The sequence below is a fragment of the Maylandia zebra genome, linkage group LG20, assembly GCF_041146795.1.
Source record: "Maylandia zebra isolate NMK-2024a linkage group LG20, Mzebra_GT3a, whole genome shotgun sequence".
Classification (NCBI taxonomy): domain Eukaryota; kingdom Metazoa; phylum Chordata; class Actinopteri; order Cichliformes; family Cichlidae; genus Maylandia; species Maylandia zebra.
Genome location: NC_135186.1, coordinates 3,641,070 through 3,668,589, shown reverse-complemented (window position 1 = coordinate 3,668,589; position 27,520 = coordinate 3,641,070). Strand labels below are relative to the sequence as shown.

At 41.2% G+C, this 27,520-nt stretch overlaps 3 protein-coding genes across 4 annotated transcripts; all 3 read right to left on the bottom strand.

Annotated features, from left to right (window-relative positions):
• Positions 1–155: 155 nt before the first annotated feature.
• mkrn4 (makorin, ring finger protein, 4) lies at positions 156–4,690 on the bottom strand. Of its 2 annotated transcripts, none has more exons than XM_004558685.5 (8): positions 4,521–4,690; positions 3,423–3,551; positions 3,094–3,341; positions 2,957–3,024; positions 2,615–2,868; positions 2,416–2,523; positions 1,145–1,244; positions 156–1,042 (listed from the first exon to the last, which is right to left on the bottom strand). In XM_004558685.5, the coding sequence occupies exons 1-8, from the start codon at positions 4,550–4,552 to the stop codon at positions 917–919; spliced, it is 1,065 nt and encodes a 354-aa protein (XP_004558742.2). In that variant the 5' UTR covers positions 4,553–4,690; the 3' UTR covers positions 156–916. The 2 variants fall into 2 exon arrangements, with proteins under 2 accessions (XP_004558742.2, XP_004558743.2); XM_004558686.3 differs by having other exon boundaries at positions 912–1,042; positions 1,127–1,244.
• ppardb (peroxisome proliferator-activated receptor delta b) lies at positions 4,683–13,745 on the bottom strand. The gene is made up of 8 exons (XM_004558684.4): positions 13,363–13,745; positions 9,312–9,707; positions 9,085–9,236; positions 8,843–8,981; positions 7,878–8,080; positions 7,572–7,778; positions 7,239–7,482; positions 4,683–6,772 (listed from the first exon to the last, which is right to left on the bottom strand). Exons 2-8 carry the CDS (start codon positions 9,646–9,648, stop codon positions 6,525–6,527), a joined length of 1,530 nt encoding a protein of 509 aa, XP_004558741.2. The 5' UTR covers positions 9,649–9,707; positions 13,363–13,745; the 3' UTR covers positions 4,683–6,524.
• Positions 13,746–16,100: 2,355 nt separating this feature from the next.
• LOC101466063 (DEF6 guanine nucleotide exchange factor) lies at positions 16,101–27,381 on the bottom strand. Its single transcript, XM_004558687.2, has 12 exons — positions 27,314–27,381; positions 25,610–25,853; positions 23,813–23,953; positions 23,513–23,698; positions 22,463–22,690; positions 22,224–22,370; positions 19,309–19,417; positions 18,919–19,217; positions 18,667–18,833; positions 18,160–18,358; positions 17,236–17,326; positions 16,101–16,897 (listed from the first exon to the last, which is right to left on the bottom strand). Exons 2-12 carry the CDS (start codon positions 25,703–25,705, stop codon positions 16,707–16,709), a joined length of 1,854 nt encoding a protein of 617 aa, XP_004558744.2. The 5' UTR covers positions 25,706–25,853; positions 27,314–27,381; the 3' UTR covers positions 16,101–16,706.
• Positions 27,382–27,520: the final 139 nt, after the last annotated feature.

The window sequence follows — 27,520 nt, the reverse complement described above, 5'->3', positions numbered from 1 at the left end:
TTTTTTTTTTTTTTTTTTTTTTTTTTTTAAATGAAAATCCATTACGTGAATTCATTGTATGGTGTGATTTAGGAACATCCTGACCCCCAGGCCATGTGGGCATACCATTCAGGGAAATGCCCCGAATAGCACAGCACCAATGAAGAAAACAACACTTTAGTGAGACAAAGTGAATCAATGTTTTATTTTTTGTGTACAGGTACAATTTGGTTAAAAAAAAAAAAAAAAAAAAAAAAAAAAAAAAAAAGGACATAAAATCATTTGTTCTTGCCAAAACTGGGAAGTGTGTGACAACTAATCATTTTTATACAGATATCAGACATTAGGACAGTACACTTTTTTTTTTTTTAACCCTTGGGCAATTAAAACTACCATCGACATAACACTTTAAAAATATCTAAATGGCCCAAGCTACTAGGGAAATGTCTACATTGGCACGCTCAGAAGTTGGAAGAGAAGCTGACAGTTTGCTAAACACTTAACACATAACAGCTGTAGTATTTTTAAAAAAAAAAAAAAAAAAAAAAATTATAAACCCCAACTAGAAACAAAGGTGTCTTACGCTGAGACCACTAGCCATGAGTTCTGGAGTGTCCAAGTGTGCACAGACTTGGAGACAGGTTCCTGTCTGAATTTAGGAGTCCTTTAAGTGAGATGTACTTTCCACTCGATGATCCTGAGTCAAAGCTACTCGTAGGCTGTTTCAGTAATAATTTCATGAAGACACAGGTGGTTTTTAAAAAGGAAAGAAGAAGAAGAAAAAAAAAAAAAAAAAAAAAAAAAAAAAAAGGCAGCAGCCATGCATTTTCCAGGGACCAATGATGGTTATAGACCCCATTCAGTGGTTTCAAACACTGACCAAAAAAGGAAAAAAAAATAAAAGGGGGAGGGAGATGAGCACTCAAACTACACTGTTTTAGTAAGGTAAAAAAGTAAATTCAAGGTCGTCATCATCATCATCACCAAGAAGGGTCATGGCTATGAAGAAACTAATTAGATCCACTCCATCATCTTCATCCTCAAAGTCATCTTCTCCAAAATGCTGCAAGGACAAAGAGAGTGAGGGGAGAGTAAATACAACCTTATCTTAGACACACTAAGAGGGAGGAGAACGTAAAACACTCACGGATCACCATGTAGTTACCAGAAAGGACGCGCTGTGTCGACTTTTGTCATGTCGGTAAAGGCACTCGCTTTTGAAGGGGCAGCATTGGTATCGAGAATAGTAGGTGCAGGATTTCTTACTGGAATCAAACAAGAGGCAGCAGGGAGGGGTCAGTTAAATGTTTATACTGGCTTGAGATGACAAGCAATTTTAAAATCTAAAAAATAAAAAAATAGTGTGATTTAAGTGAAATATGCACAGGGCTTTGAGCAGTATATGCATATTTAATTTGTTGTGCATCAGCATTATAGATCCCCTTTCAATTAATACCTAGAGTTCTCCTTTGCTAAATTTTTCGTCATTACTTCTCTTCACACCGATTTCTGTTCCTTTTGCATAAATTTGATTCTAATTGCCATGTTGTAAAAATCTGTGCTGAATCATTCACTCTGTAGCTCCCATTGTTAATTAGTTAGCAATGCTACACACCTGTGTTTCAGTACTCTTCCTTAGATATGACATCTGCTGCACACTCCATACTGTTAATATCAGAATGACCTATGACCTAATGAAAATCTTGAAAACTGGTGAACTGTGCCGAGTCGAGTACGTACTAATGGTAAAGGGACTTAAAGGCGCAATAAGCAAAAACAAAAGCAAGTTTTTGCTGAATGGGAGATCTGTAGCAGCTCAAGAGATTCAATTTATTGGGAGGAGTATATTTATTTAAAAAACAAAACAAACCTTTAGAAAGCAACTTTGGACCAAGTTACCATGGCCTAACCCATAGGTGTCAAACTCTGGCCCGCGGGCCAAATTTGGCCCGCAGCCTAATTACATTTGGCCCGCGAAGCCATACCAAATTACTGTTAGAGCTGGCCTACTGGTATTATACAGCTAATATATATATTGTTTAGTATTAAGCTTTGCTTGTTCCATATTCAGTTTTCCAGCAAAACTTATTTGAGTCCATAAGAAAAGATTCATTCTTATATCTGGAGGAAGATTTTTTTTTTCAATAAATATTAACATTAGCCCGCAACTTTGTTCCAGTTTTGAATTTTGGCCCACTGTGTATTTGAGTTTGACACCCCTGGCCTAACCAAAGGATTTAGATGAGTAGTTTAATTCAGGAACCTTAATCTACAGCAAGACTCACTATATAATTTTTTTTTTTTTTTTTAAATCTATCTATAGTAAGAAATCTGAAGAAAAGGCTGGACTATTGAAACTAACATCCACACAACATACCCAGGAAGACAGACTCAAAGGATTTTCTAAACTCTGCAGACATGAGATCTATTCCTCACCTGAATTTTTGCTTGAACTCAGTAATTAGATCTTCCTTTTCTTGTCCTTCAACCCAGTATTTGTGCGGCACATAAAAGGCAGACCTCACGCGGCACTGTGGGCAGCGTCTGAGAAGAGGGAAAAAGTCAATCAGAATCACTTCAAGCCCTCTCTGGTTTTGTCAGATCCTGCTGCCTCCTAAATATTACAGAAACCTACTTTATCACATCCAGGCCGAGGTCTTTGGTCTTCCTCCAGGTCATTATGCATTGTAAACAGAAGGAGTGATTGCAGTTGGGCAAGATGCCAAAGACACCGCTTTTCAGATCAGTCTTTTCATACACTTTGTCCATGCAGATCCCACAGGTCACGTCTTTGCTCCTGAGGAAGGCCTCAGTTTCCTCCTCCCTTCCCTGAGAACCAGAAGCTGCAGCGGCAGCCCCATTCTCTGGGGTTTCAGATGGGGAGATCTCCTGAACATTAATAGAAGGCTTTGGGTTCAGCCAAGTTCTCCTGCTGAATGAGCATGCTTAAGATAACGCAGTCAAATTAAATGCAAACCTCATTTCTTCCATCGCAGGCACCTGCTTCAGCAGCTTCTGAGCTTTGAGACGATCCCAGACCAGATTCTGTAGAGGAAAAGCAAATTAATTAGATCAACTTCTACGTTCAGGTCCATCTACAAACTCATGCAATACCTTCTGACTGCTCCTCAGCGATATTCGCTGGCAGGTGCCCAGTGTCGCATTGAGGGTTTGAGGTATCAGCTGCCAACTCTGATCTGCTGCACTCTTGTTCAGATGTCACCTCAGCTTGCAGAACTGCAGGTTCTGACCCTCGCCTATCAGGTGACGCGTGAGCCACACTGGAGGAGGAGACCGTAGGTACTGAAGCCCTTCTTCCTGCAACAGTTGTGCCAGCTTCAGACTGAAGAACATGGAAAAACCTAGCAGAGAAAAAATATAAGGGATTAAATGATGGATTTTCTTAAATAATAAACATGGGGGGAGGGGGGGGGGCAGCTTACCTGCAGCGCTCACCATACCAGCATCCACCTTTCTGATAATACCGACATATTTGGGATGAGTGTATGGTTGGCCATTCATGACGATAATTGCATCTTGAACCAAATCTGCAAGAGCCATTTATGAAACGCCTGCAATGAGGTGAAAACCACAAATCGCAAAGTAAATTTCTGCCACAAACCTTTTTTTTTTTTCTTTTTAAGTAGCAAGATTGGTTTTACATGCCGCTCCAGTGATTTGAACTGTGATGACTGCTAGTGTTTATAGGGTTATTTAGAATGCAAGTTCATAACGATGAGCCGCTGGTATTTTATTCTTTATAAGTGAAGATGCTCAGATTTTTATTGAGTGTAACCAGAAAGTATAGGATTAGGAGTGGATCAGACAGCTCAGGCTGAGGTGTTTGGAGACAAAGTTTGAGAAGCAAGGATGAGATGTTTGGACATGTGAGTGAGCTGCTCTGGCCAAGCCTAAAGGAAGAAGCTGAAAAGAGTAGTCGAGCCGTTTTTATAGTTTAGTAAATTCTTACAGGTGGGAGAGAGACTGAAAGCCCTGCCTGACATTAACCAATTTTTTTTTTTTAATTTTTTTGACGTAGTAAAATTAATAATCTGACTTGAGCCTCAACTGCAGAACACATTACAAAGTAAAGAGCGAAAATTTTATACGTTGAAACAACATCGGTACTGTATATGCACATCATTAAACAGCTTCAAAAACCGTATTTGTCAATAATAATCATCGTGTACTGACGCGTTTCTGGATTAACTGACGGAGAAGGGCCAAATCCGACACAGAAGTGCGGTCGTAAATCCCACTTACCAACAGCCACTAACTCAGTTAGCTCAAGTTTTGGCTAACATTTCAACATTATATTTAGTCACCTAGCAACACAAAATTTGTACGAATGTACTCACACAGCAACATGGTCTACCACACTTTCTTCCTAAGTTGATGTAATCAAAAGTCACTATTTCACTTTAACGTGTATATTAGAACGCCACACGAAGGCATTAAACTCTGACAAGCTATTTCTCGGTGCTTGGTCCACACTTTCCTCATTTCTAACCCACTCTGTGGGACTGTGAGGGGCTGCTTACCGACAAATGTTTCTACTACGAGCCGAGTCCATCCTCCGTGTGTTTTGAACGAGCCGCCGCCAAGCCTTCACCGTCTACGTTATCTAAATAGTTGACAGCTGGTTCCTCGTACCAATTAACCTGGCAACGAACCAATAGAAACGTGACGCTGACGTCAGCACGTTACGCACTCCATTCAGAGAGTTTATTGAAGGACGCCAATCACAGCAGGGAGCAACTTGAAAGAGTTGTATGATCCACCTCATGATAAAAAAAATTCCAACAAAATAAAAAATAAAATAAAAATAAACCGAGAAAATCACCGTTGCCGCTTCTAATCAAGTTTATAAGTGAGAAATCACTAAACTAAACGTGCAGATAGGTTACATGTGACCATTAAGAAGAAATCATTTCAAGTTTTGAACAAATATGTCAGTCCATCACTTACACAGGCATAGAGGTAGCTTACATCAACTTCTTTTTTTTTTTCCTTTCTGTTTTTGGTGTAATTGCTCCTTTGCCAACTTGGCACACTGCACACCAGCCAGTAACATCAGGATTTCAATGTGTAGCAGGAATTTAAGGCAAAAATAATATATGTCAAGGATTAGATGAGACAGCGGAATAATGTCACAGATCATACATTAGAGGTAGATAGGGATCAAGACAGAATAAGAGCAAAAGAGGAGACCTGTGCTCACACCAGCAGGGACAGTAACAACAGAAAAGGGGAAGAAATGATTAGAAACGTCTGGATCCTGGCTACTGTATCGCAAGGCTTTTACACTCTATGCCTCACCTTTCAAGACACATCAGCCTGTACATAAAAAGAGCATTAATCTAGGACCGTGTCTATCTCCAATACAAAAGCACCCTACGATATTGGAAGATGTTCAATTTTCATCAAGTATCCCAGTAATAATGACATGGTTAAAAATGCTGGCTTAAGGTAATTCCTGCACATGAAACCATAAAATCCAAACTCCTCATTGGGGAGAGGTTTGATGGTATTCTTGGTGATATATTTGGTACAGTCTAAAACTAAAACAGGCAGGCATGTAATATGAAAGAACACATATGAACTAATATATGAAACAAGTTGATAAATTCATGTTTTGCCCTTAGAAATACAATCAAAAACTACAAATAATTTGTTACAGAATTACAAAGAATAACCTAACAAATATATTTAAATGGTAAATTCATTATATTTTGGATATCAAAAGGAAGAAAGAAAACATGCTGTCCCTTGTACTTCAATGGGTCATGTATGTATGCGTGTATAGTGTCAGATTCAGAAATAAAATCTTTGCAGCATAGTCCAACAGTTCACACTTGGCTAGATGGCTTTAAGACAAAACCTAAATAAACTGGATCTCACATTTATTGACAAATGGCAAAATGGTATTGCACACATTGCTGCATTAAGAGAGAGCTCTACACTGCTGGAGCCAGCCCAGTTTGTGTTCTTTATACCAAATGGCAAAGTGGTGGTCAGTGATGATGATGATGATGATGTAAACAAATACCAGCTGCTGCATCTCTCCCGTCAGTTAAGTCTGAAAACACAATACAATCACTTGTTTGTTTGAACGGTGCCACTGGTGTGAGAATGTGAAATGCTTTCCCTTTGCAGCACAAACACAGAGCTGAGGGGAGCGAGGATGAGCTCCCTCTGCACACTGCTCTGGGGTCAGCTTCGCTAACAGGATGAAACAGGAGCAGCCTCATTGAGAAAACATATCATTCTTCCTGTTACGTGACCGTTGTGGGAAACTGGGACTCGCAGCAAATGATTCCAGATGCTCGTCACATGCACGCGCACACAAACACACGCATAACTGTGCTGAGGGTTACGCTGACACTGCGAAGACTCTGCTGATTGTATTAGCACTACCAGGTGAATTTGCGTCATCTGCACCTTAGAAATCCATCCCGTACTACAGTGCTTGTACTGAATGCAGTGTTTCATTATAAAATTCAGTCTGTAACAGTATTGCTAAAAGCAGTTTGTGCTGGAGACTGCTAATACATGTCCTTGTAGATCTCCTGTAGTAGAGGGTGGAGCGAGGTCTCCGACTCAGTCTTTTTGATCTTTTGGACGAGCTGAGCGTTCTCTGTAACCAGCTGACGGAGGTCAGCCATCTTCTGAAGCAGTTTTGGGAAGAGGTAGACAGAGTCAGAGTGATTTGCGTGGAGGTGAAGGTCCAGGGCCTGAAGGATGTTGTCCTGACTCTGCTCCACCTGCTTCACGTTCATTAGCCCGGGACGATCTAGTGCAAAAAGAGGAAAAAGCCTGTGATGAGTCACAATTTATGCTGGGCAAACAAGACATGCAAAGACAAGTTAAAACCCGTTTTAGAATCTTACTGGCATGTAGCAACATGATAGATAACCAGTAGCTGTTATGTGGCTGGTTATAGACAATTTCTTTCTGGTGGAACCAGCCCCGAAAACAGACACCCTCTCTACTTTTAAGATTAGCCTTAAAACATTGCTGTAGGACAAAGCTTATAGTTACAACTGGATCAGCTGAACAACCCCTTAGTTGTGCTGCTACAGGCTCAGTGATTACTTTTAAATCACTGTCTTATCTTTTTCTGGATGCTATAAGACTCGAACCTTAATTGTACCTTCTAACAGTTTCAATGCAGCACTTTCAAAGAGGTTTCAAGAGCTACAGACACACTTCACAAGATTTGAATCTTCATACTTGACCAGAAAGCTGCTCAGGCTCACCTCCACAGAGAATAATGGCAGCAACAAACAAGGCCAGATCACTGTCATCCAGCTCCAGAGCATTGAACTTAACAGCAAACTCAAACTTTGGCTCCATGATCTCACTGAAGGGCTTCCGTAAGCTGCGCAGAAACTCCCGTGTCACAAAGCCTTTGCCATTGGCCACCAACAGTCCATCTTTGTTCATGAGAGATGGCAGCATGGCAAAAATAGCCTCGTGCACACCATACTTTAACAAAGTCACCTGCAGTAAGCACACAAACAGCTGTTTATTTGTGCTTTCCTAAACTTGGATATACTACTAATTCTTTGTTATATGAGACAGCGGCTTACCTGGTCATTAAGGAAGAGGTCCACAAACCCTGGAATGCACTTGGCAAACTCTGTAAGCTCTCGCACGGTCTCCACCGTGGTGCACTGACAGCGGTAGAACACATGAACCCCAATCTCCTTGGCCAGAGGCGCACCTGGAGTTAACTGGCTCCACACCAAACCACTCTCTGCTTTCCAGAGGGTGTCCACATCGTAGATCACAAATGGCTAAAAGGAAAATGTATTAAAGGGAGAAAGGTCTGAGGGAAAAATTCACATAACTGAGTTTTGCATAAAGCCAAGCACGGCTGAAAGACAGGAACATACTGAGGTGCTGCTGGTTTTGCCCATCAAGATGCTGCGGGCTCTCTTCTTGGTCATACTGAGGTTCTTCAGGTAGGCTGTATTGACTTGTTTGGCTAAAGTCTTCAGGTCTGAGCCACCTGGTTTGCTGACGTCCAGCTCCTCTGCGAGTATGCCTGCCACCAGCTTCTTCCTCTCCGCCTCAGGCATTCGTCCATATCTGATTGCTGAGCAAAAACACCCACAGAGACGGTGTTACTCTGAGAGGATATTTGCAACACTAATGAGTTCTGAAACCTCTTTGTGTTTTGGAACAACTCAGAGCATTAACAATGCAACACACCATCCATGTGCTACAAAAGATTGGAAAGGCTTTGACATGAAAACAGCGGATTTGTTTCCTCCTTTAGACACAATAAAACTCTTGGATCTCTCAGGCAGCCCATCTTCAGCTGGTCAAGAACGTAGAAGCTAGACTGGCTTCAGGTGAAATTCAAATTCATTTTAAGATTTTATTACTAGCATATAACGTCCTACATGGCCAGACTCATTCCTGTATAGCAGATATGATAACAGCTTATTCCAGCAGTTGGCCTTTCTGATCGTCTCATCCGGGTCTTTTAACTGATCCATGCTCTTATTTTAAAGCTAGTGATGACCACACTTTTGAGGCTGTCTCCCCTAAACTCTAGAACAGCCTTCGTCAGCACATCAGTTTGGCTGAATCTGTGGTTTGTTTTAAACAACTGCCCATTATTTTTGGCTCTTGTTCTTCTAATGCGTGTATAGAAGTGCACATGCAAGAATGAATGCATGACCACATGTTTGACTTTACATTTCTATGACTGGACATGCACAGTTATCTTTAATGTGCGGTTTTACTCAAACAGTGAAGCACTTTGTAACTGTGTTTTAAAAACTGCTATACAAATAAACTGATCATCATCTTAGTATTTTAAGTGAATCTCAGAAAACACTTAAGCCCTCACCATCGTGGGACATTCCCAAAGACAGGCACTTCTGGAAGCGACAATATTGGCACTTGTTACGATTTTTCTTCTGAATCTTGCAGGAACGCTCACAGCGCTCATATTCCAGTTTCATCCGCACAGTACGCCGGAAAAAGCCCTGCACAAAGCAAAGCACATCTAGTTAAGCAACTCACACAGGGGGGGGGGCACAGAACTTCCCACTCAATAATCTGTTGTGGGTAAAAGAAAAAATGTTTTACCTTGCATCCTTCGCAGGCATGTACGCCGTAGTGGAAGCCAGAGGCCTTGTCCCCGCAGACCTTACACTCCACACTGATCCCGGAGCTTGTGCTGTCCTCTTGGCCCAAACGCAGCTGTTCTGAGAGCGAAGGTGATGAGGTATGGGACAGGTCTGCATATAACAAAAAATAATAGCATTTCAGTTCAAGTACAGCTTCTGAAAATTTAAGAGAGTGGAAAGTCTTACCTGTGTAGCTCGATGATGCGCTGCTGTTTTTCTTGTTGCCACTGTTCTCCTGATCTTCCCCTTCTTTCCGTCTCTTCTTCTGGTCCCTTTTCGGGTATTTAGAAGCAGGGACTACCTCCTTCTCCTCCTTTTCCTCCTCATCTTCACTCTCCCTGCGCTTTAACTCTTTCAGATCTGCCACCTCGGAGACGCTTGTCGCACCACAACTGTCTGAGCCTACAGACTCTGCCTGCGGTGGCGTCCACCTGACGTCAGCTGCGTCCTGGGGGCACTTTGGCTCACAGTAGCCGTTCACCCCGTCATGCTCCTCTGGGGCAGTTTGTTGAAACCCGTCCATGGTTCCTGTTGCAGCTGATTCAGCAGCTCATCTCCTGTCACGTAGCCACCATAGTTGCACTATTTAAAAACAGAATCAATCTACTTGAAATACACCTTACTAAAAAAATATATCTGTTAACATGAGGTTTATTTACACAACTAGAAAGAATAGCTAATCACACTTTAGAGCCCACATATCATCAAGGGTTCCATTTAATCCAGGATGCCAGCGGTTAAGAGTCCAGTTTCAGCTTGCCATAACAAACCAACAAAGCCAAAATAGAGCCCTATTTTTTTTAAATAAGCACACGGGTGAAACTCACATAAGTCTTGTATTCAGTTTAGTATAGCAATAATAAATGAGATGAATGCTGTTCAGTAATCTTCAACAGAGTTTGTTTAGGTGCCTTTCAGTCAGTTAGGTTTTGTTATAACAGCCAGGGAATGTCTTTTAAAGAAATAAGCTCATGACCTGAGACACAGATGTTATGGAATCACGCCTCAGTTACTTCAAAGCCAACGGAACAGACAGACAAGACAATAATAAGGATATATCTACATTTTCAATCCTGATTTAAAATATCACAGAGCACTTTACAGGAATATTAACACAGACACTGTTTGGGGTAACTGTTGCTAGGTTCGGTTAGATTTAAATACTTTATTATAAATGAAAGATTGATTTGCTTATTTGCAGCACTGTCCAGAAAAGCCTGTACATACATCCAGAGATGCCATCTCAGTATTACTCAGTAATTACGTATTAGTTAGCAGCATGTAGAACGAAGCCGTGTCTAACAGTCACACTTAAACAGGGGTTTTCCTGGCTCAAAAAGGGTGGACTGTGCACATAAGGACAAGTTAGAGCTGGGCGATATGAGATTTTTTCATATCACGATATGTTTTTTTCATTTCAGGCGATAACGATATCTATCACGATATAAGCCAAATAACTTGTAAGAATTTGTAAGATTTAAATGTGCTGTTGCTCACAAGTAAAATGTGAAATAATCAGCAGCTTGTTTTTATTTAAATATTTATTTCCCATAATAAGTTCAACAGGGTAGATGTACTTAAGGAACATGAGACTTTTTCAGATAAATAAAGGCAAATATTGCAAACTACACAAAAGGCAGCCGCTAAAGCGTTTAAGTTTCAAAATAGAACAAACGAAACAGACTAAATTGTCAATTCCACTTAGAAACAAAATATTAATTCTAAAAATAAATCTTAGTTTGTTTTACAGAAGAACAGACAAAACTGACTAACTTTTGTCAATATCAAATAAACTGAGAACTAAAAGGAAATTCTCAATCTCTCCTTGTTGTATAGCTGAGCTTTTCAAACAGTTTTAACAGTTACTTTAGTCTGACAAAAGCCGAATGACGAATTAGCGCTTCCAGTCAGAGACTGAGGCTACGTCCACACGTACACGGGTATTTTTGAAAACGGAGATTTTCCGTTTTCGTTTTAAAAAATAATCTCGTCCACACATAAAGGCAGAAATGAAGGAAAACGCTGCTATGAACATGCCAAAGCAGCAGGTGGCGCTAGATTCCTAACCGTGCAGAAATGTTGGCCAATCAGAAGTCTAGAAGCCTCGGTGGGAAAAAGTAAACAAAGCTGGGGCATAGAAGCAGAACCGAGTCGTATGTGTGGAGGGACAGTAACTGTGTGTATATGTAAGCATTTAAACACTGCAGAGAGTAGAATTAACAGTAACAGTATTGTAGAAATTCATTTCACCGAAACAATAACGTGGCGCACAGTGTGACGCATGCACCAGTTTATTGTATTTCCAGACTTGTTTTCGGCACAATTTACAGTGCACGCTACTCTGTTTTTTGTCAGACTTGAAATAGCCGAAATACCTTCACACTACGGAACTTCTATGGCTCTTCCGTTCGACAATCTCTCCGGCATTGGAACCATCATCTGTTTTCTCTTCGGTCACACTCGGTTGATTTTTCTAGTCGGCACACTCATTTCCTCCATTACGCGCTGGCTGCTTCCCAAACAAACACACGTGCGGCTTGGCACTTGTGCTGTACGTAACAAGTCACGCGACGTGACGCTGCGGCTGTGATTGGTTCAGCTCTGCGCTACTTAATTTGGATTGGCTGACCTTTTTTTTTTTTTTTTTTTTTTTTTTAAGAGGACAAGAGCGGCGAGGTCTATCGCGATAGCTTAATTTCTCTATCGAGTAAAAGTTATATCGCGATACATATCGTTATCGTTCTATCGCCCAGCTCTAGGACAAGTGGTCTGCAAATAGTTCAGACGAAAAGTTTTCTGTTACCTGCATTTTCCTGTTATCTTTTGGCCTTTTTATGAACCATAAATGTATTTTTAAATAAAGAAAAATCAAACACCACTTGAATAAACATGTTAAAAATCACAGTCCTGCGAGCTTTCCCTTTATTGGAAGGTCAAAACCTCTTTGGTAACCACTGTAAGTTCAAAGCAAAAAGCTACTTTCAGCTTCTCCCTTATTCATAATAAGTTGCCACAGCGGGTAGCCTCTTCAGCAGTTTTTTTCCTCCTCCAGATGGCAAAAGGACTGCCACTCATATAGTGCCTTTCTACTTAATTTGAGCCCTCAAAACACTTTCTACTGCAAGTATCATTTGCCTAATAACACACACACATATATATATGTAAAATTTTGCATTACTTCACATAATAAGATGTTTAGTATATGCCTGTGGTACCTTTAACAAAGTTATTTTTTATAGTAGATTATATGGAGATTATCTATTCTTTATGCAGCTGCAACACAATGATTTTCATTGCGGGATAGAGTATCTATCAATTTGTGCACCGGTGTGGAAAAAAAGAAGCTGAAATACTACTTTCAAAATCTTCAGTTTCATAATGAATATTCATTTATTTTGCCCCTGGAACATAACAAAAGCAAGAATTTCACAACCGCTGCATCACTTTTAATCAAAATAAGGGCCCACCGCATTTCCAGCACAGTTCAGCCAGTAGATCGTAATAGTAAGGGCACTAACTTTATCTCTAACCGAGCTTGAAGACATCTGTATTATTGTTTGCCTCACTTGCGATGGGGTGCGGGGGGTATTTGGCGGCTGCTTTTAAAGGAACAGGGTGCATGCACTATGTACACACTGAGCAGTGCAGCTTGCTGATGGAGGCGGTGGGGGAGAGGGCTTTGGGTTGAGGGTTACAATTTTTTTTTCTACCCCGGGGCCCTCTAGCGGATTAAAAAGTCCTTGTTTGTAGCTGTGCCTTAACAAACAGCTACAGTGTTGATATATTAGAAATAAATGTTGTTGTTTTTTTCCATAAAGGACACACTCATTGTAATTCAAAGGCTACGCGCTGTTTTCATAATGCTTAACACCAAATTAGGGGTGTTAGGACTTGTCCAGTAGACAACCTGTCACACTGGTTCTCGGAAGTCTCTGCTAACATTACCGTGTAACTGCATGAGTCACTGACAGGACTGTAACTGGATACAAGCGTTTGAAAAATGAAAGGACAACCGAGTTACAGACATGGCTGCCGCCAAACTTTCTTATCTCACTTAAAGTTTAAACTGTATAGGCTTTAAAACTGAGCTCGTTCAGCCGCCGGCTCGGTTAGCAGCTAGTTAGCCACTACCTTGAATTGTGACTGAGTCCTACTATCAGCTAGCCGTTAGCACGGCTGACCCAAATTCCCGTTTGTGCCTTTAAATCACGTTAGCTATCCTACCAGGTTAACTTACCTCTCCCGGTTGTGCTGCTGCTTCAGAAGATGTTTATGCCTCCCGGCTGAGGTAAACAAGCCACAAAAGCAGTCCCGAGTCCCGTCCCGGATCGATCGGCTGTTGACAAGTTTGTTTGCTTGAAGCTGGAGTTAGCGATCTGACGTTAGCTCTTGCTGTAAGCTAACTACTATAAACTTAGACCGAGTCAGGCCTCCGTCCATGTAGAAACCGGGCTGACGAGACGGGAAAAACAATGTGGAAATCTTTGTGGGCTACCATGTCACATGCAAATAAGTGGAGTTAACTAGTAATCCCTCCCCGAGTCTATCCCTGGCTTTGCTTTTACTCTGCTTTGGTTTGGTTTGCTTCACTCCCCTCTCTCCTCCCCCTCCTTCTCCCTCGTCACATGCCACAGCACAGCGCCCCCGCTGCACACATACACACAGAGCGCACAACCGACTGGATGTAACTACTGCAAACAGAAGAGTCAAGGTCTCGGTTGAGTTGTTTTTGACATGGACATATATTCAGCTTTGACTGACATTGACCGCATCTGCCTTAATGGAGACACACAAAGAGCACGTGGCTGAAATCCGTATGGGAAAATGTGCGATTTATAACTGTAGAGACTGAACTGGGCTGCACGCTTTTGAATCTGAATGAAATGGCTATTGTTACTCTCCACTACCAATCAAAGAGCCTTTGAGGAAATAAACATGCCTTACAACTAGTTTATACATATATAATCAACTTTACGCGAAACCGTAAGTGACCATGTATCGAAGAAGAGGTTTTATTTTTCGTTGGTTTATATTTCTAAATTAATTTCTGTTCAAATAAACATTAAGGCAACATCTAATATTAAGAACGACATAATATAGAAGGAGGGAGGGTAGCAGCTTATTTCTCCTCTCAGCTGACACTGCTTAAAAATGTAACACTCATAAGAAAAATAGGTCGTCTCATCAGCTGTCTCGGAAGCTTGTTTCTGCCACAGATTTATTTTATTCATTATTTATTTATTTATTTTATTTTTGTCAGTTTGGGGGGTTATGAATTCAAAATGTCGAGTTTGGGGTTACTATCTGAAAAAAATGAGTGAGAAATCACAAAATATGTAAGGAATAACTCCAAATTTTGCCCAAAAAAGCAAAAACAGAAAACAAAGCAGTCTTTTATGCAGAAACAAGCTTCCATTTAGCACTGTATGCCAAATGAGAGACACAGCTTAGATTTTGCTCTGCTGCACCAGAAACTGCAGTGAAGAGAGATTTTATATAGATGATATCTCTAAATTAACTGTTGTTTAAATAAACAACTATCAGGCAAATCTAATATTAGGGAAATATTAGAGTGATTATTCAAAAATTGAAAAAAAAAACCCCATAAAATAGTCATCAATTGCTCTCACTGTGCAACCTTTTGGCAACATTTTACTTTAACTTCCTACATTTTTAAACCATTATCGGTACTTTCTACTTGTTACTTTTGGTTTAAGGCGTTTGAAGAGAGTTATTATTTTGTCAGCGTGGGCCTTTAAACATCAAACCGAGTCTAAACAGTAACACATGAAAGGCAGTCCTGTTCGTGTAATAATCACCAGGGTATGTGGCACAAAAAGAGAGGAAACAAGCAAAACTGTGTGCCAAAGTCGGAGGTTAAACTGGGCTGGTATTTTTAGTTATTTATTTATTTTTTGGCACAACACGACTGAGGCTGTCCATAAGTTGCGGTTGTGGTACTTCCGGCCCTGCAAAAAAGGAGCGAACATAAAACGAGTAATTTTTTTTTTAAGTGGCAGGTAATTTCAAATGCAATTTTTCTATCCGATTAACAAACAACAGCAAACACACAAGCTCAGTGGTGTTTGATAAACTGGAAGATTAAACAGTGTACTGTCAGTAGAGGATGGAAATCAGCCAAGACAACTCATGAAACATCAGCTAAATTCAGGTGTGTAAATCCACAAGGCGCAGTAAACCTCAGAGCAGCTGCAGCAGCACAGGTAAGCAGATCACAGCCTCATTTTTTCTCTGCTTGTGTTCTTCTTAACTGATTCAAGCCGAGCCTTTATTAGAAATAAAATTTTAACAGAAATCAAGCTGGTTTTCCTTATTTAATTATTACATTAATATAGCACAGGGTTCAGTAAGATTTGCACAAAAGTAGGTGGAAGAAATGTTCTTCAAAGAGCTGCTTTTTACTCTCTTACTTTGAGAATATTTCAGAGCCAGTACTTTTCCACTTTTACTTGAGTAAAGAAGTGGAAACAGTACTTCTGTACTTTTACTGGAGTATGTTTCAAAACTACTATCTGTGCTTCTACTTGTTGCCACCTCTGCTTAAAACTGTGCATTAGTACACTGGCACATACAGCAGTTGGCATGCAGTTTGCATTACCTGTCAGGAGATGTCTCTGTTTGCTCATGTGAGCCAGCTGAAGGTTTTGTCCCCGGAAGGCGTCAGATTAGTCGGAGATGACACATTTAAGGCCTCAGAAGTGAAGCAGACTCCAACTCAAACCGAAGCGGATGTGCAGTGTGCAACTTCAGCAGTGTCTGCGACTCTTACTTCCACACCGTGTGGTCTTTTGCATTTCTGTCACGTCTGCGTCACTACAACTCGTTTTGCAAACTCTTATTTAGCTTTTCCACTGTGTGAAGCACCAGGTTAAGATTTGAAACAAAAAGTTGCCTTAAAGTTTCTTTGAATTGCACAATGCACTAAGTTTAACACAGTAAAGATGCAGGTACGGCTTCAAACTTCACTCTCTTTATTTACAGTAATGTTAAATGACATTAAAAACAGGAAGGTCATGACAGTTTTTTTTTCTTTCACGCCTCTTCTTTCTCTTTCCTGTTTATCAGGAGTGAAATTGTGGTAAACTTTAATACTGAACCAAGTTTCTAGATCAAAAAAACCTAAGCCACCTCCCACAACCTCGAAAATTGTACCAATAGAAATGAAACATTGGTATCCGTCTAAGTTACAGAGCTGCACAAAAATGAGCTTCCTGTGTGCATGTAGGCTTTTCTCTTTGAACACCAGAGCTAACCTTGTACTTTCAGGATCTTTCTTACCGCTCATTTTCTTTCCGCTGAGGTATCAGTTATGTTCACGTCAGGCCTCACACAGGCGGCAGAAAAGGATTATTTGAGAAGGGGAGATATTGGAAAACGCACTCTCGTTAAAATGTTTTTAAACTGTTGCTGTCTGTGATACGAGGTCAGTAATATTTCAGCATTTAGTAGACGTGGTAGTACGGTAAATTCAGCTATATCCCCGCCGCTTTCATATTGTTCACAAACATGACAACCATCTCTTGCCCTTCCTGTGACGAGGCAGTCTCTATGACTCATCATTTAGGGGATATCCATGTCGCCATTAGATGCATGAGAGTGACGTTTGTCTAAATCACATCCAGCTCTGCTGTCAACATTTTCTTTGCTCTCCTCCCGATCCCCCGATCCCGAACTCCTGAGACGCAGCCCGGGGTCTCGCTGCGTTGGGATCTGGAAGCTCGTGAAGGAGCTTCCCAGCGATGGTCTCTTCTCTGAAAATGAAAGCAACAAAACGGACAATTGAAATCAGACTTAGGCTGAAACAAAAAACAAAAATAAAAACAGAATTCACAGTTAAAATAAAGTATAGTATCAAATTTAAGGAAGTATATTTGCAGAAGTTCAAAATGAAATATATGAACCACCTATTTTGACCTAAACTTCACAGCCCCTGAGCTAAGCAAATGGTCACATCAGTCCTGGCTGCAACACAACAGGGCTAGAAGTGGTTAACACTTCTCTGCTGGTATAATGCAGCAAGAAACATTTGAAAATCTGGTCTTGAAACGGTGCATGTCTGTCATGTCTCTGAGCAGGCAAGGACACATACCGCCAGGTCCGATCGGCCGCATCAGTCTGTTCATCTGGACATTCCAGTGTTTGACGTTGGTGCTCGCCTGCCGAAGTTTCCTCTGGGCGGCCTGCCGGAGAAGAAGAGCTTAGCGGCTACTGATAAACAAGTGAACTGACAAACGCTTCCCAAAAACCTCGATCTGTTGAAAAGTACCCAGAAGAGCCACTAAGACGTGAACTCGCTTCCTTTTTGCTCTTTGTCTGTGACCTGATAAATAAACAAAGTGCTGCTGGTATTTTAACCACTAAAACTGGTCAATTTATTAAAAAGTTAAACTTTGCATCTCAATAAGGTTAAGGTTCACTACTGCCACTCTCAAGGCCAGATTTTGTCAAATAAAATCAAATATAATGAAAGTAATAAAAAGACAGAGTAGCCACCACTCAACAAGAGAAAAAAAATGGTGTCCTGTTTGAATCCTGTTCATAACTGATGTGCTTTTGAGGGACTGATCACGATGGCAGTCTGTTTAGTCTCATTAAAGTCTCTGCCATCTGGCATCCTGTCTTATCATTATGAATTTCAAAGTTATACTTGCAGCACTTCCTGGTTATCTAACTTTATCTGATGACTAGGGACTGTGATGGGTGGGTGGTTGTTTTTTTTGTAGCTCGTGAGATGCTTTCGTGTGTTGTTTTAAGCGCCTATTTTGAACTTAACTTCTGTTTATTGGTTTGGTGTCAGATTGTCAGTGACTCTTGCGACAGGACAGCCTCTCGCTGATCTCATCAACACATTCTGTGGTGATTTATTTAAAAACGACAAGCAGCAGAAGCTCACTTATTTTTTTCCATGTTCAGGGGGTCTGCAGTGGTATTAGGGGCCTGAGGCCTGAGGGGTATTAGCTTCGATAACATGCTGTAACTGAGTCACACGGTCAGTGTCAGGGTTTCTACCTACCACAACGTCCTGGTCAACTCTGTGCCGGTTGGCTCGAACCTCCTCCAGCTGTCTCTGCGCCTCCTCCAGGGCCCGGGATTTGGCCTCCATTTCCTGCTTCAGCTCCTGCTTCTCCCTCTGTGTCTTCGCAATGTACTCCTCCTGTTCCTCCTGAAGGTTCATCAGAGCCTTCATTTTATCCTCCTCCTCAGCCAACAACCTGAGCATGATGTAGAATGCAAAGAAGTTAGACTTTGAATAGATCATTTGTGATAAATGCAGGGGGCTCATCAGCGAGGTACTTTGGACCTGGGATGGGATAAATCGAGAGTGCAATGACAATGGTCTAGGTGGCTGCAGCGTTAAACAACTTCCTCTTTGCAGCTCAACTTCCTCAGGAACATAACGCAATGTGAACTAATTCAGCAACAGAGTTTATTAAATGCTGCTTGTACACAACACAACCTCCACCACCCTGCGCTAAGCTTTTTGCACTGCACACCTGGCTAGCTGCTTAAACAACTTTACCCTGCTTGAGCATAGCGGAAGGCCTCCTCATCAAGCCTGGCTTTAATCTCTTGCTGCAGCGCCTCCTCCAAACGTTTCTGCATCTCCTCCAACTCCAGGATCCTCTTCCTCTGCCTCTCTGCTTCCTCCTCTTTCAAAGCCATCTCTGCCTGCATACTGACTCGGGCCTTGTAACACACAGAAAGAAGCAAGTTAAAGTCGATCTGCATCTTTATGCTTTTAAAATCTTTCATTCTTTGTTTCCATGCTCACCTCCTCAGCCTCACGGAGCTGAATCTCCAGGGCACGCTGAAGCTGTTCGTGTTGCTGGCGCCTCCTCTGCTCATCCTGCTCCAGGAGGGCCTGAGCCTGCTTCTGCGCCTCCTTCAGGAGCTCCAGCTCCGCCAGCTTGCGCTCCCGTTCCTCCTGCAAGGCCCGCAGCCTCTGCAGCTCCTCCTCCTTAGCCTGTCGCCTTTTTTCCCGAAGGTCACGCTGTTCACGTCGCTTAAGCTTCAGATCTTTGTGGAGGGATTTCTTCCCCTCCACATGCAGCCTGATTGCCGTTTGAATAGCTGCAAAGAAGACACTGATGTTTAACATCTAAATAAATAATTAAAGCTTTTAAAAATTGATGTGAATTGATGAATGAGAGTCTCTTTTAACCTGTAGTCCACTCCTGTCGCTGTTTGGTGTCTGACGCACTCATTTCATACGTCTTGGAGAGGGTTTTAAGACAAAACATGCATCTCTTCCCATCTCGGTCTGGCAGCACCTGTTCAAAAAAGGGACACCCAGTTTATCTCTTAATACTGAGTAGTTAACTGTGAATGGTTTTGCAGTTTTTGAGTCTATTTTGTAAAAATAAAGGAGAAAAACATCAATTACAGGAAAAGGACATTTTTCTAACAACTCTGAAAGCTCAAAAAACATCTGCTTCCTACAATATAACACAATTTCAGCAGCTTCCTTTGAAGTATCACATGCTGGGTGAAGTGATGAACTTGTGACTCAATTAGTTATTCATGCAAGAATTTATATTGCCAGGATTTTTGCAATATTGTGGTCTACACTTATTCCAAGTCACCATTGTAATGATCATAATCTGAGCTGTACTTTAAATGTCTTTTATGAACACAATGAGTCATCAGTCACGTTCCAGGCTGGAAACAATATGCAAAACTTTTTGCTCGAGATTTTTCTTAAAAGAATCCTCTTGCAATAAGATGTTCCAGTTAAAGGTGTGACCCATGCTTCGATCACAGTAAATTCCTTAGGGATTTATAAGAAGCATAAAGAGAAGCAAGAAAATGTTACAACAGCTTTGCTAGAGGCCTCGGTATTTAATCAGTCCACAATAAAATACAAGGCAGGGATATTAAGAGTGTTGCTAGTTCCCTGGGGCCTGGCGTGCTGCGGTGATCACAACAAGAGAACAAACCTGAGTATTCAAAGAGGTAAGAAGAGCAGCTAACAGCAAAGCACCTGCACAACTCTCATTTCCTTAGTTAATGTGTCCAATGCAGCATTTACACAAAACCGAAGTAGTGTTAACCCTCTGAGGTCTACATCATCTACACAGGTGATAACCTTAACCGTACCATAACCTTAAATATTAGAGAAGGCCAAAATGGACTTAGTGGAAAAAATGAGAGTAGTTTACCATGTGTGTCATTTACAATTGTTACTCTTCTCTTCCTTAACTGTCAAGTAAAGCGGTTGTTTCCACCACTGAATTTCTAAAACTGAAAATTTTACTTTTTTTTTTTTAGGTAGGCCATCAAGTTTTTGCCAAATCAAACGTGGTTCATCAAGAAGAAGAAGAGAAATAGTTAAAGGACTCTATAAAGAAACAAGTGCTAAAACAAATCAAGTCATCGTAATGAGACTTTGTCATGATTACGCTTTGGCTTCATTCATGCTTAATAAAGTTTTTCATGCTTTATTGTGTTATTCTGTGAAATAAACCCTCATTAGTCCTCATATGAGGAAATACCTTTTGTTTACAGCTGATTCTTACTGTGTACTCATCAAGTCCAACTAATCTCAAAAACCATCGTAAAGACGAGCTCATGTTTCTTGAGGACCACCTGTGTATTCTGTAATAAACCTGGGGTGACGCTGTGTGGACTGCCGAGACAAACGTGAACTTTCATGCAATGCGGGGGGGAAAGGGCACTGCACACCCACGATGAAACCTCCTCCTAATTGCAAAGCACGGTAGGTGGAGTATCGCTCATCATAGTCATAGTTTGGGGCTGTTCGGCATGCGTACTTCGCCATGATTAACGCCACAATGACTTGCACGCGTGGAAGTCCAGACACCGAATGCGACCAGTCAACAAATGGTCTGTGGCATGAGCTGAAGAGGGCTGATCAATCAAGACGTCCCAGAAATGTTGCAATATTTCACGAACAGCCACAGGAAGCATGTGATGGATGTTGTGACTGCTAAGGAGGGGATCTACAAGTTACTACACTCAGGAATTCACTTACTGCTCTGCGATTAATTACTCAGAGCTGATACAAGAATAGATCTCATTGCGCTTTTAGTCATCTTTGACTGTAACTGGGATGAATTTCAGACCACATTTTATGAGCAATAAATGCAGAGAACCTAATAACAGTTTCCAATTTCCTTCTTGCAAGTGTATTACGCAGTATGATAACTGAGGCTGTGTCCACACGAAAAGTGACCAAGACACCTTAAATAGCAACCGCTGCACTCTTACTTCTGCTTCACTTTCAGCTAGGAGTGAGGCTAGCACGCTAATCACCTCAGTTCCCTTGAGCTCTGCGAGATTTGTGAGGAAATCTTGTTTTTAATATGACCCATGGCAAGCTTCAGTTTTCAGTCTTACCTTGTTTCATTATGACACCCAAAATATGAAGCAGTGCCAACACAAGTCAAAGCACTGGAGTAGAAAGATTTTGGATTTTGCAGTTATTTACTTCCTTTTATGAAAGGTAGTTTAGTCATTTGAGAGAGGCTCGGTGTCACCTTTGCTCATCCCGCATCTTAAAAGAAAATCATGAGCCACCGAGTAAAAGTGGGATTATTCAGCAACATTTCACGTTTAAATTTCTTCTCTTTATACCATGTTTATTAATGTCGACATGACTTGTGCTGATTTAACTGTGAGGGCGGTCTCATTTTCTCTCAGACTCCAAAAAAAATTCTTTGCTCTTGTAAACGTGAAGCAATAATTTTGACTTAAAAGAAACTGAATTATATAAAATTAAAGGTATAAACTGAATGTATGAATTACATTTAATCTGACCAGATTCCAGGGTCTTGCTGGATTTTGTACTTGCTCCCCTTTTTTTGTCTTGTTTAACCTTTGGAGGGACAGGATTTCAAATTTTGTAGTAAGTTACAAGTTAAATCAAAGATGAGGGGCGTGATAAAAAATAAAACTACAAAAAAACCTTAGTGTAGCACCTTGGGGAAGTCCCCGCCCTACACTGAGAACCACTGCCTGAATGTCATTTAAACGCCTGCTTTAGTATTTCTGCTGTGGAGATTTTGTTATTAAGAGTTTCTCTAGCTGTCACAGATGATTATCTCTCCAGCTGTTTACCTCCACGCAGCAGTTCTCATCCAGGGCTATATTGCCTTGGCAGTCCTTGCGGTCCTCTCCAGTGTAGTAGGACAGGTTGCTCGGCTTTAAGGTGAACCACCGTTCCTTCCAGTTTCTCCTCAGCTGGCCTTTTTTCCATAGATAGCCCTGAACGCAGCCAAACCGACACACAGATCACTGAAATAAATCTCACCGGGGAGGAACGAAAACAGCATTCTGGAGGCACATCAGTTTCCTACCTCTTTGAGGACATCACCAACTATTTCCCTGTACACTTCCTCTATAGCCATGCTGATGATGCTCGCATCAATTCCTCTGGTTACCTTCCCGGAGTTCATCATCTCTAGAAACGTCCAAACAGTAATTCCACTCTGCTGCACTGAGTCTTGAGAGAAGAAGTCCTCTAACTCGACACAGTTGAACTCAATACTCATAGCCATACATATTTTCTTGAGGAGGTACTCCACCTGCATGGAAAGAGACAGGATTAATAACTCAGCTGGACTGTCCCTGCATGCTGTGCTGCACTCAAGCAAGCTATATATTACACCAATCACCTTTGTGTGCAGTTTTAAGGAGTATTTAAAACTGAATTTACCATTTTTAGTGACCATCACCTGCTTATTAAGGACTAATTCACAGTAATGCTTTAATATTACTTTGTTACTACACTTTTATTTGTAGTTTGAATCCTTCTGCTTAAAACACAACTGCAAAAATTGTATCTAATAGTGTAGCTGAAAGCAGCTTTTGCTATTTCCCAATAAGGCTTTCTCTAGTAACAGTATAACCTCACAGTAGCCCTGGCTACACCACAGAGTGCTTTGCACAGTGGCTGATGTGTGAAACACGCTCCAAAATACAACTGGATAATGCTTTCTTAAACCGAGGGCGACAGAAACGACCCTGCCCTTGAAAAATTGGGGCTTTCTCTTGGCAGCGGCTGTGAAGAATACACGACAGGAAACCAAAATGAGACTTTGCAAGTGAGAAACAAGCCCACACTGCTGCGTGACATGAGCACCATGTTCCATGGTGGCAAGAAACAAACTTTCAGCTGGTGTACTCGGTGTTTGTAAAAGATCCAACAGCATTTTTAGGTCAGAGATTACTGAGTGCAATCTCAGACTCAACAACAGAGCGCGGAAATGTTGAGTAGCTTAGGGTCTAAGTTTGGAAACGGGTTTCTTTTGCCACACACACTTGTGATTTTTTTTCTCTTTCGGTTACATTTTCAATACGATAAACAATGCATCGTACTAATGATAAGAGTTAAGAGTTAAACCCACCTCGTCGGGAACCATAACCAAAGGGTACTTGTCCTCAGAGAGAAAATTAAAAAGGCACCAGAGACGAAAAGCATCTTTGTCTGGTAAAATGGTGCTGCTGCTTCGGTCTGGCTGGTAGTTTTTCTTCGCAGTAAGAGTCCAGCAGAGCTCGTCTACGTTTTCCTTAATAAAAGAACCTTCCACAACCTACAAAGACACAAGACCAGGGGTTTAAAAAAAGCTGTCTGAATTATGAAACACATGAGGCTCGCAATACGCTGAAATAAACTGAGCACACTTGTTTGGGTTTTTTTTAATCACCTTATCCAGGATGTATTTATTGAGGTAAGGCATATAACCCTGACTGGAAACTGGGCCATCATCGTCATCCCTGAAGTGCTCCTCCAAAGCCACGGGGTCATGTGGAATACACAAGACTGTGCACAGGTTGTGAGACAATACCTGAAGGATCACAATATGAGGATGTTTAACAAAGAAAAACACTGAAGCAGAAAGTCATTTCAGTTCTTGTTGTCCAACACAGGACTGTGCAAACTGTTTTATTTGTTGTCCTGTGAGGCTGCTAACCGCATCCGCCTACAAATTAATAATTAAGTGTCTAAAAAAAGAGATTACACGTCATGAGTTAGGAAGGATGAAACTTTCTGTAGAATATAAAAGGTAAGTGACATGATGTATAAATATATTTATATAGCTGGCTGCTCAATCAGAGAATGAAGGCCAGGGAAGTGTTTGAGGAACTGAACTTTTAAATTTCTGCTGCATCGTTTTTTCTATTTTAAAAAATGTGTTTGCTCAAACATGGAAAAAAAGAGTCACCAGAGTCAGCAAAAAGCTTTAATTTTCTAGGAAAGCTGCCTGGAAAACCGTTCAGAAGCACTAGTTTAAGAGTGGAACGACATCAGTAAAGCAATATGACCGTTTTAAAGTTTAAAAAGATGAAAATTGAGCTCAGGAAAACATCTCCAAGTTCTATTAGAAACTTCAAGTGTTACACTTTACTCTTTGTGAGCAGTGGCATCACTGACAGCATGTGAAAAACAGTTAGATTAAAAAACGCTTTTCCTTCTTGTTCTGTTTCTTCAGCTGAAACCATGCAACATCTTGAGGTATCGTGCATTTTATCAGACAGCTAGGTTCTCTGTGTGTTGAGCCATAACCACATCCTGTCGCCAGTCTCCAACGCTACAACATCTGTCAGTTTTGAGGCCAAAGCATGCAAAGTGTTTGCCTGCGAGTGCCTCTGAGCAGCGCGGCGCCTCAGAGAAGGCTGAAGGCACGAGGGGGGATAAGCCCAGTCATGAGGCTGACTCGCTGAGAGCCAGGAGCGCCGGGCGGCACATTCGCAGGAGCGTGGAGGTGGCTGGAAATGGAGTCTGAGCCACAGCGAGACCGAGTGACATAACAATGAGATCAACGCAACATACAGTAGCCTCGTTTAGGCTCTGTGGAAAGAGACAACGGTCACCAACATGTGTCCACTTTATCCCTGCTCTCCCTGTGACAATGTCCTTTTTGACGTGTTCGGCCTCATGTTGTGAACCTACTCTATTCAACAGGCTGCTCTCTGGCCCGGTGCTGTGCCAGAGGGTCCCTTTGCACTACAAGCTGGTACATGGAGGCCCAATGTGAGCACAGCTTGGAGATGAGGGCTCCCATTCATGTACAGACTGAGAGCAAACTGTTACTCTCGTGCTCGCGCCGGACAGAGGTGCATATTGTGCCCTCTTTCAGCAGCTGAAAGCATTTTATTCAAAATAGGGGGAACAAATTTGTTCCTTGTTGGGCAGTACACGGCTGAAAAAAACAGAGTTTTACACAGGAAATGTTAATGATGATGATGTTTTCTGATAAGTAGTATCAGACGTTGCACACCATTATTTCCTGACACATAAACACATAGTAAAAGTAGTAAACCTTGAGATTTAATTTGCTTTGTTGCTGAAATTGCTTTCACCTCCTTCACAACCAACCCGCATGATGTAAAATGCAACGAGGTAGGAAACGAGGGTAAACGGTAAGAGATGAGTAAGTTCTCGGGCAGGAAAAAAAAAGTTTCTCTAGTTCCATCTTCCAGGTAGACGATCCCTCACTCACCTTCAGCTGAGACTTGGACACTTTCCCGCTCTTCTCCAGATCCAGGGCTGTGAAACCATACCAGATGGATTTAAGCAGCTCAGACCGCAAGTCCATGTCTGCTGCAGCGTTATTTTCTGGTTTCCTCCTCTACGTCTCTTCTTCTTCCCTCTACTGTTGACACGGGTGACAGGCATACACCCACGCTGTGCTGCTGCTTTCAGGCAGGCATGGGGCTTTACTGTTCTGCTGGCAGCGGCACCTGCTGGATTACAGTGGTCAGTGATGAAGAGGGAGGGTCTCGCTGTTTACCGCAGCGTCAGATCTTGCCCTGCAGTGGCAGAAGCGTTTTAATCCTTAGAAAATTTTAAAAGAAAAAACTCCATTATGCATTGCCTAGAAATCTACAAGTGTCTTGCTAGGTTTAGTTATGCGCCTGTGCAAAAAGTGTTGTTATTACAGTTTTATATTTTTAATGTTCTAAAGTTATATCACTGATTTACTGAAAATCTCCATCCCCTTCCTGTGCACCTTGGACAGAAAGTAATTTGCCATTCATTATAAAGGTTTATTATTTAAGTTAGTAATTAGATGGGCTCCTGGCAGTGCTGCTTTTACTTTCATTTCTCTGTGAAGTAATCTTTCAGTTTGTTTTCAAGGTCCTCCTTATTTGGGTGATACCTGCACTGATGTGTGAACATAAATAAGGCATAAAGAGCCAATTAAGTGACAGTGAATGATAATTGGCCTTGCATGTGTATAGCACCTTTCTGTACAGTTGAGCACTCAAAATACTTTTTACTACAAGTCTCATTCACCCAATCACACACGTTGTTACAGTACTTGTATCAATGTCCAAAGGCTTTCTAACATTCACAGCACGCTCACACTGGGATTACACTGGTGGAAACTCGGGGTACCTTCCCCCAAGTGTACTTTGCCACATGGATTGATCCACTGACCTTCCAACTGGTAGAGGACCCACTTTGTTACCTGAGGCCACAGAGCATCTGCAAAACAAGCCCAAATCATCACCCCTCCACTGGTGATGTTACCCGCTGTTCTAGAAATCTTCTGGTTTGTTCAGATATGATTTTGCAATCAAAGCTGTGCTCCCATGTTCTTTTGAGAGGGAAGAGGCCTGGCACCCCTACCAAACAAGCCATACTTGTTCAGTCTTTTTCTAATCGTACTGTGACGAACTTTAATCTTTAACATGCTGACTTAGGCCTGCAGAGTCTGAAATGCAGCTCTTAGGGGTTTTTTTGCAGTTTCTCTAACCTTAGGGTGAATTTTCAGGGATGATTAAAAGATTTTTTGGGCAGCACAAATTGTTTCTCTAAGATCACTGCATTAGCTTTATGTTAAGTTAGCTTGTCTCATCGCTACTTTAGCAGCTGTCTGTTAAATGTAGACTTCTTGTTAGCTAAGTTTACCGTATATTGTTTATATTTGCATATAAAATACTAACAAATGCAGAATGGCTTGGTAGCTTGACTTTACCTTAGTGCTGTCCAATGAATTTAAGAACCTCTGACATCAATATTCAAATATGTAAATTAAAAACAACAACAAAACAAAACCATTACGTCAGTAACTGACGTGATCCCATTGATTTAAACAATGTTTATATTAAAATATCTGAAAATAAAATAAAAATAACAAAAAATCTAAAATTCTTCTAATATTCCTCATGATTTGTCAAATAAATCAAACTCCACTTACTTTAGATCTGGAAGTCTATATCCTTGAAATGGCTCCGCTTTATGTAGAGTGTATTATTATTATTATTATTATTATTATTATTATTATTATTATTATTATTATTATTATTATTATAGGTTTCTCTGAATGTCTGTACTTTGCACATAGGGGGAAGCCGCGGCGACACGCTGTCACGTGGTAAAACAACTTTCGCGTCGTTACCATGGA

Coding starts and splice junctions, on each gene's coding strand:
- LOC101466063 (XM_004558687.2), bottom strand. CDS start 25,705: ATGGACTTGCGGTCTGAGCTGCTTAAATCCATCTGGTATGGTTTCACA. Junction 23,699..23,812: donor ATAAATACATCCTGGATAAG/GTGATTAAAAAA, acceptor GTGTCTTTGTAG/GTTGTGGAAGGTTCTTTTAT. Junction 18,834..18,918: donor AGCTCCGTGAGGCTGAGGAG/GTGAGCATGGAA, acceptor GTGTGTTACAAG/GCCCGAGTCAGTATGCAGGC.
- mkrn4 (XM_004558685.5), bottom strand. CDS start 4,552: ATGGACTCGGCTCGTAGTAGAAACATTTGTCG. Junction 3,342..3,422: donor TGGTATGGTGAGCGCTGCAG/GTAAGCTGCCCC, acceptor TTTCTCTGCTAG/GTTTTTCCATGTTCTTCAGT. Junction 1,245..2,415: donor GAGTTCAAGCAAAAATTCAG/GTGAGGAATAGA, acceptor GTTTGATTCCAG/TAAGAAATCCTGCACCTACT.
- ppardb (XM_004558684.4), bottom strand. CDS start 9,648: ATGGACGGGTTTCAACAAACTGCCCCAGAGGAGCATGACGGGGTGAAC. Junction 7,779..7,877: donor GCAAAACCAGCAGCACCTCA/GTATGTTCCTGT, acceptor TTTTCCTTTTAG/CCATTTGTGATCTACGATGT. Junction 6,773..7,238: donor TGCCATTATTCTCTGTGGAG/GTGAGCCTGAGC, acceptor TTTTTGCACTAG/ATCGTCCCGGGCTAATGAAC.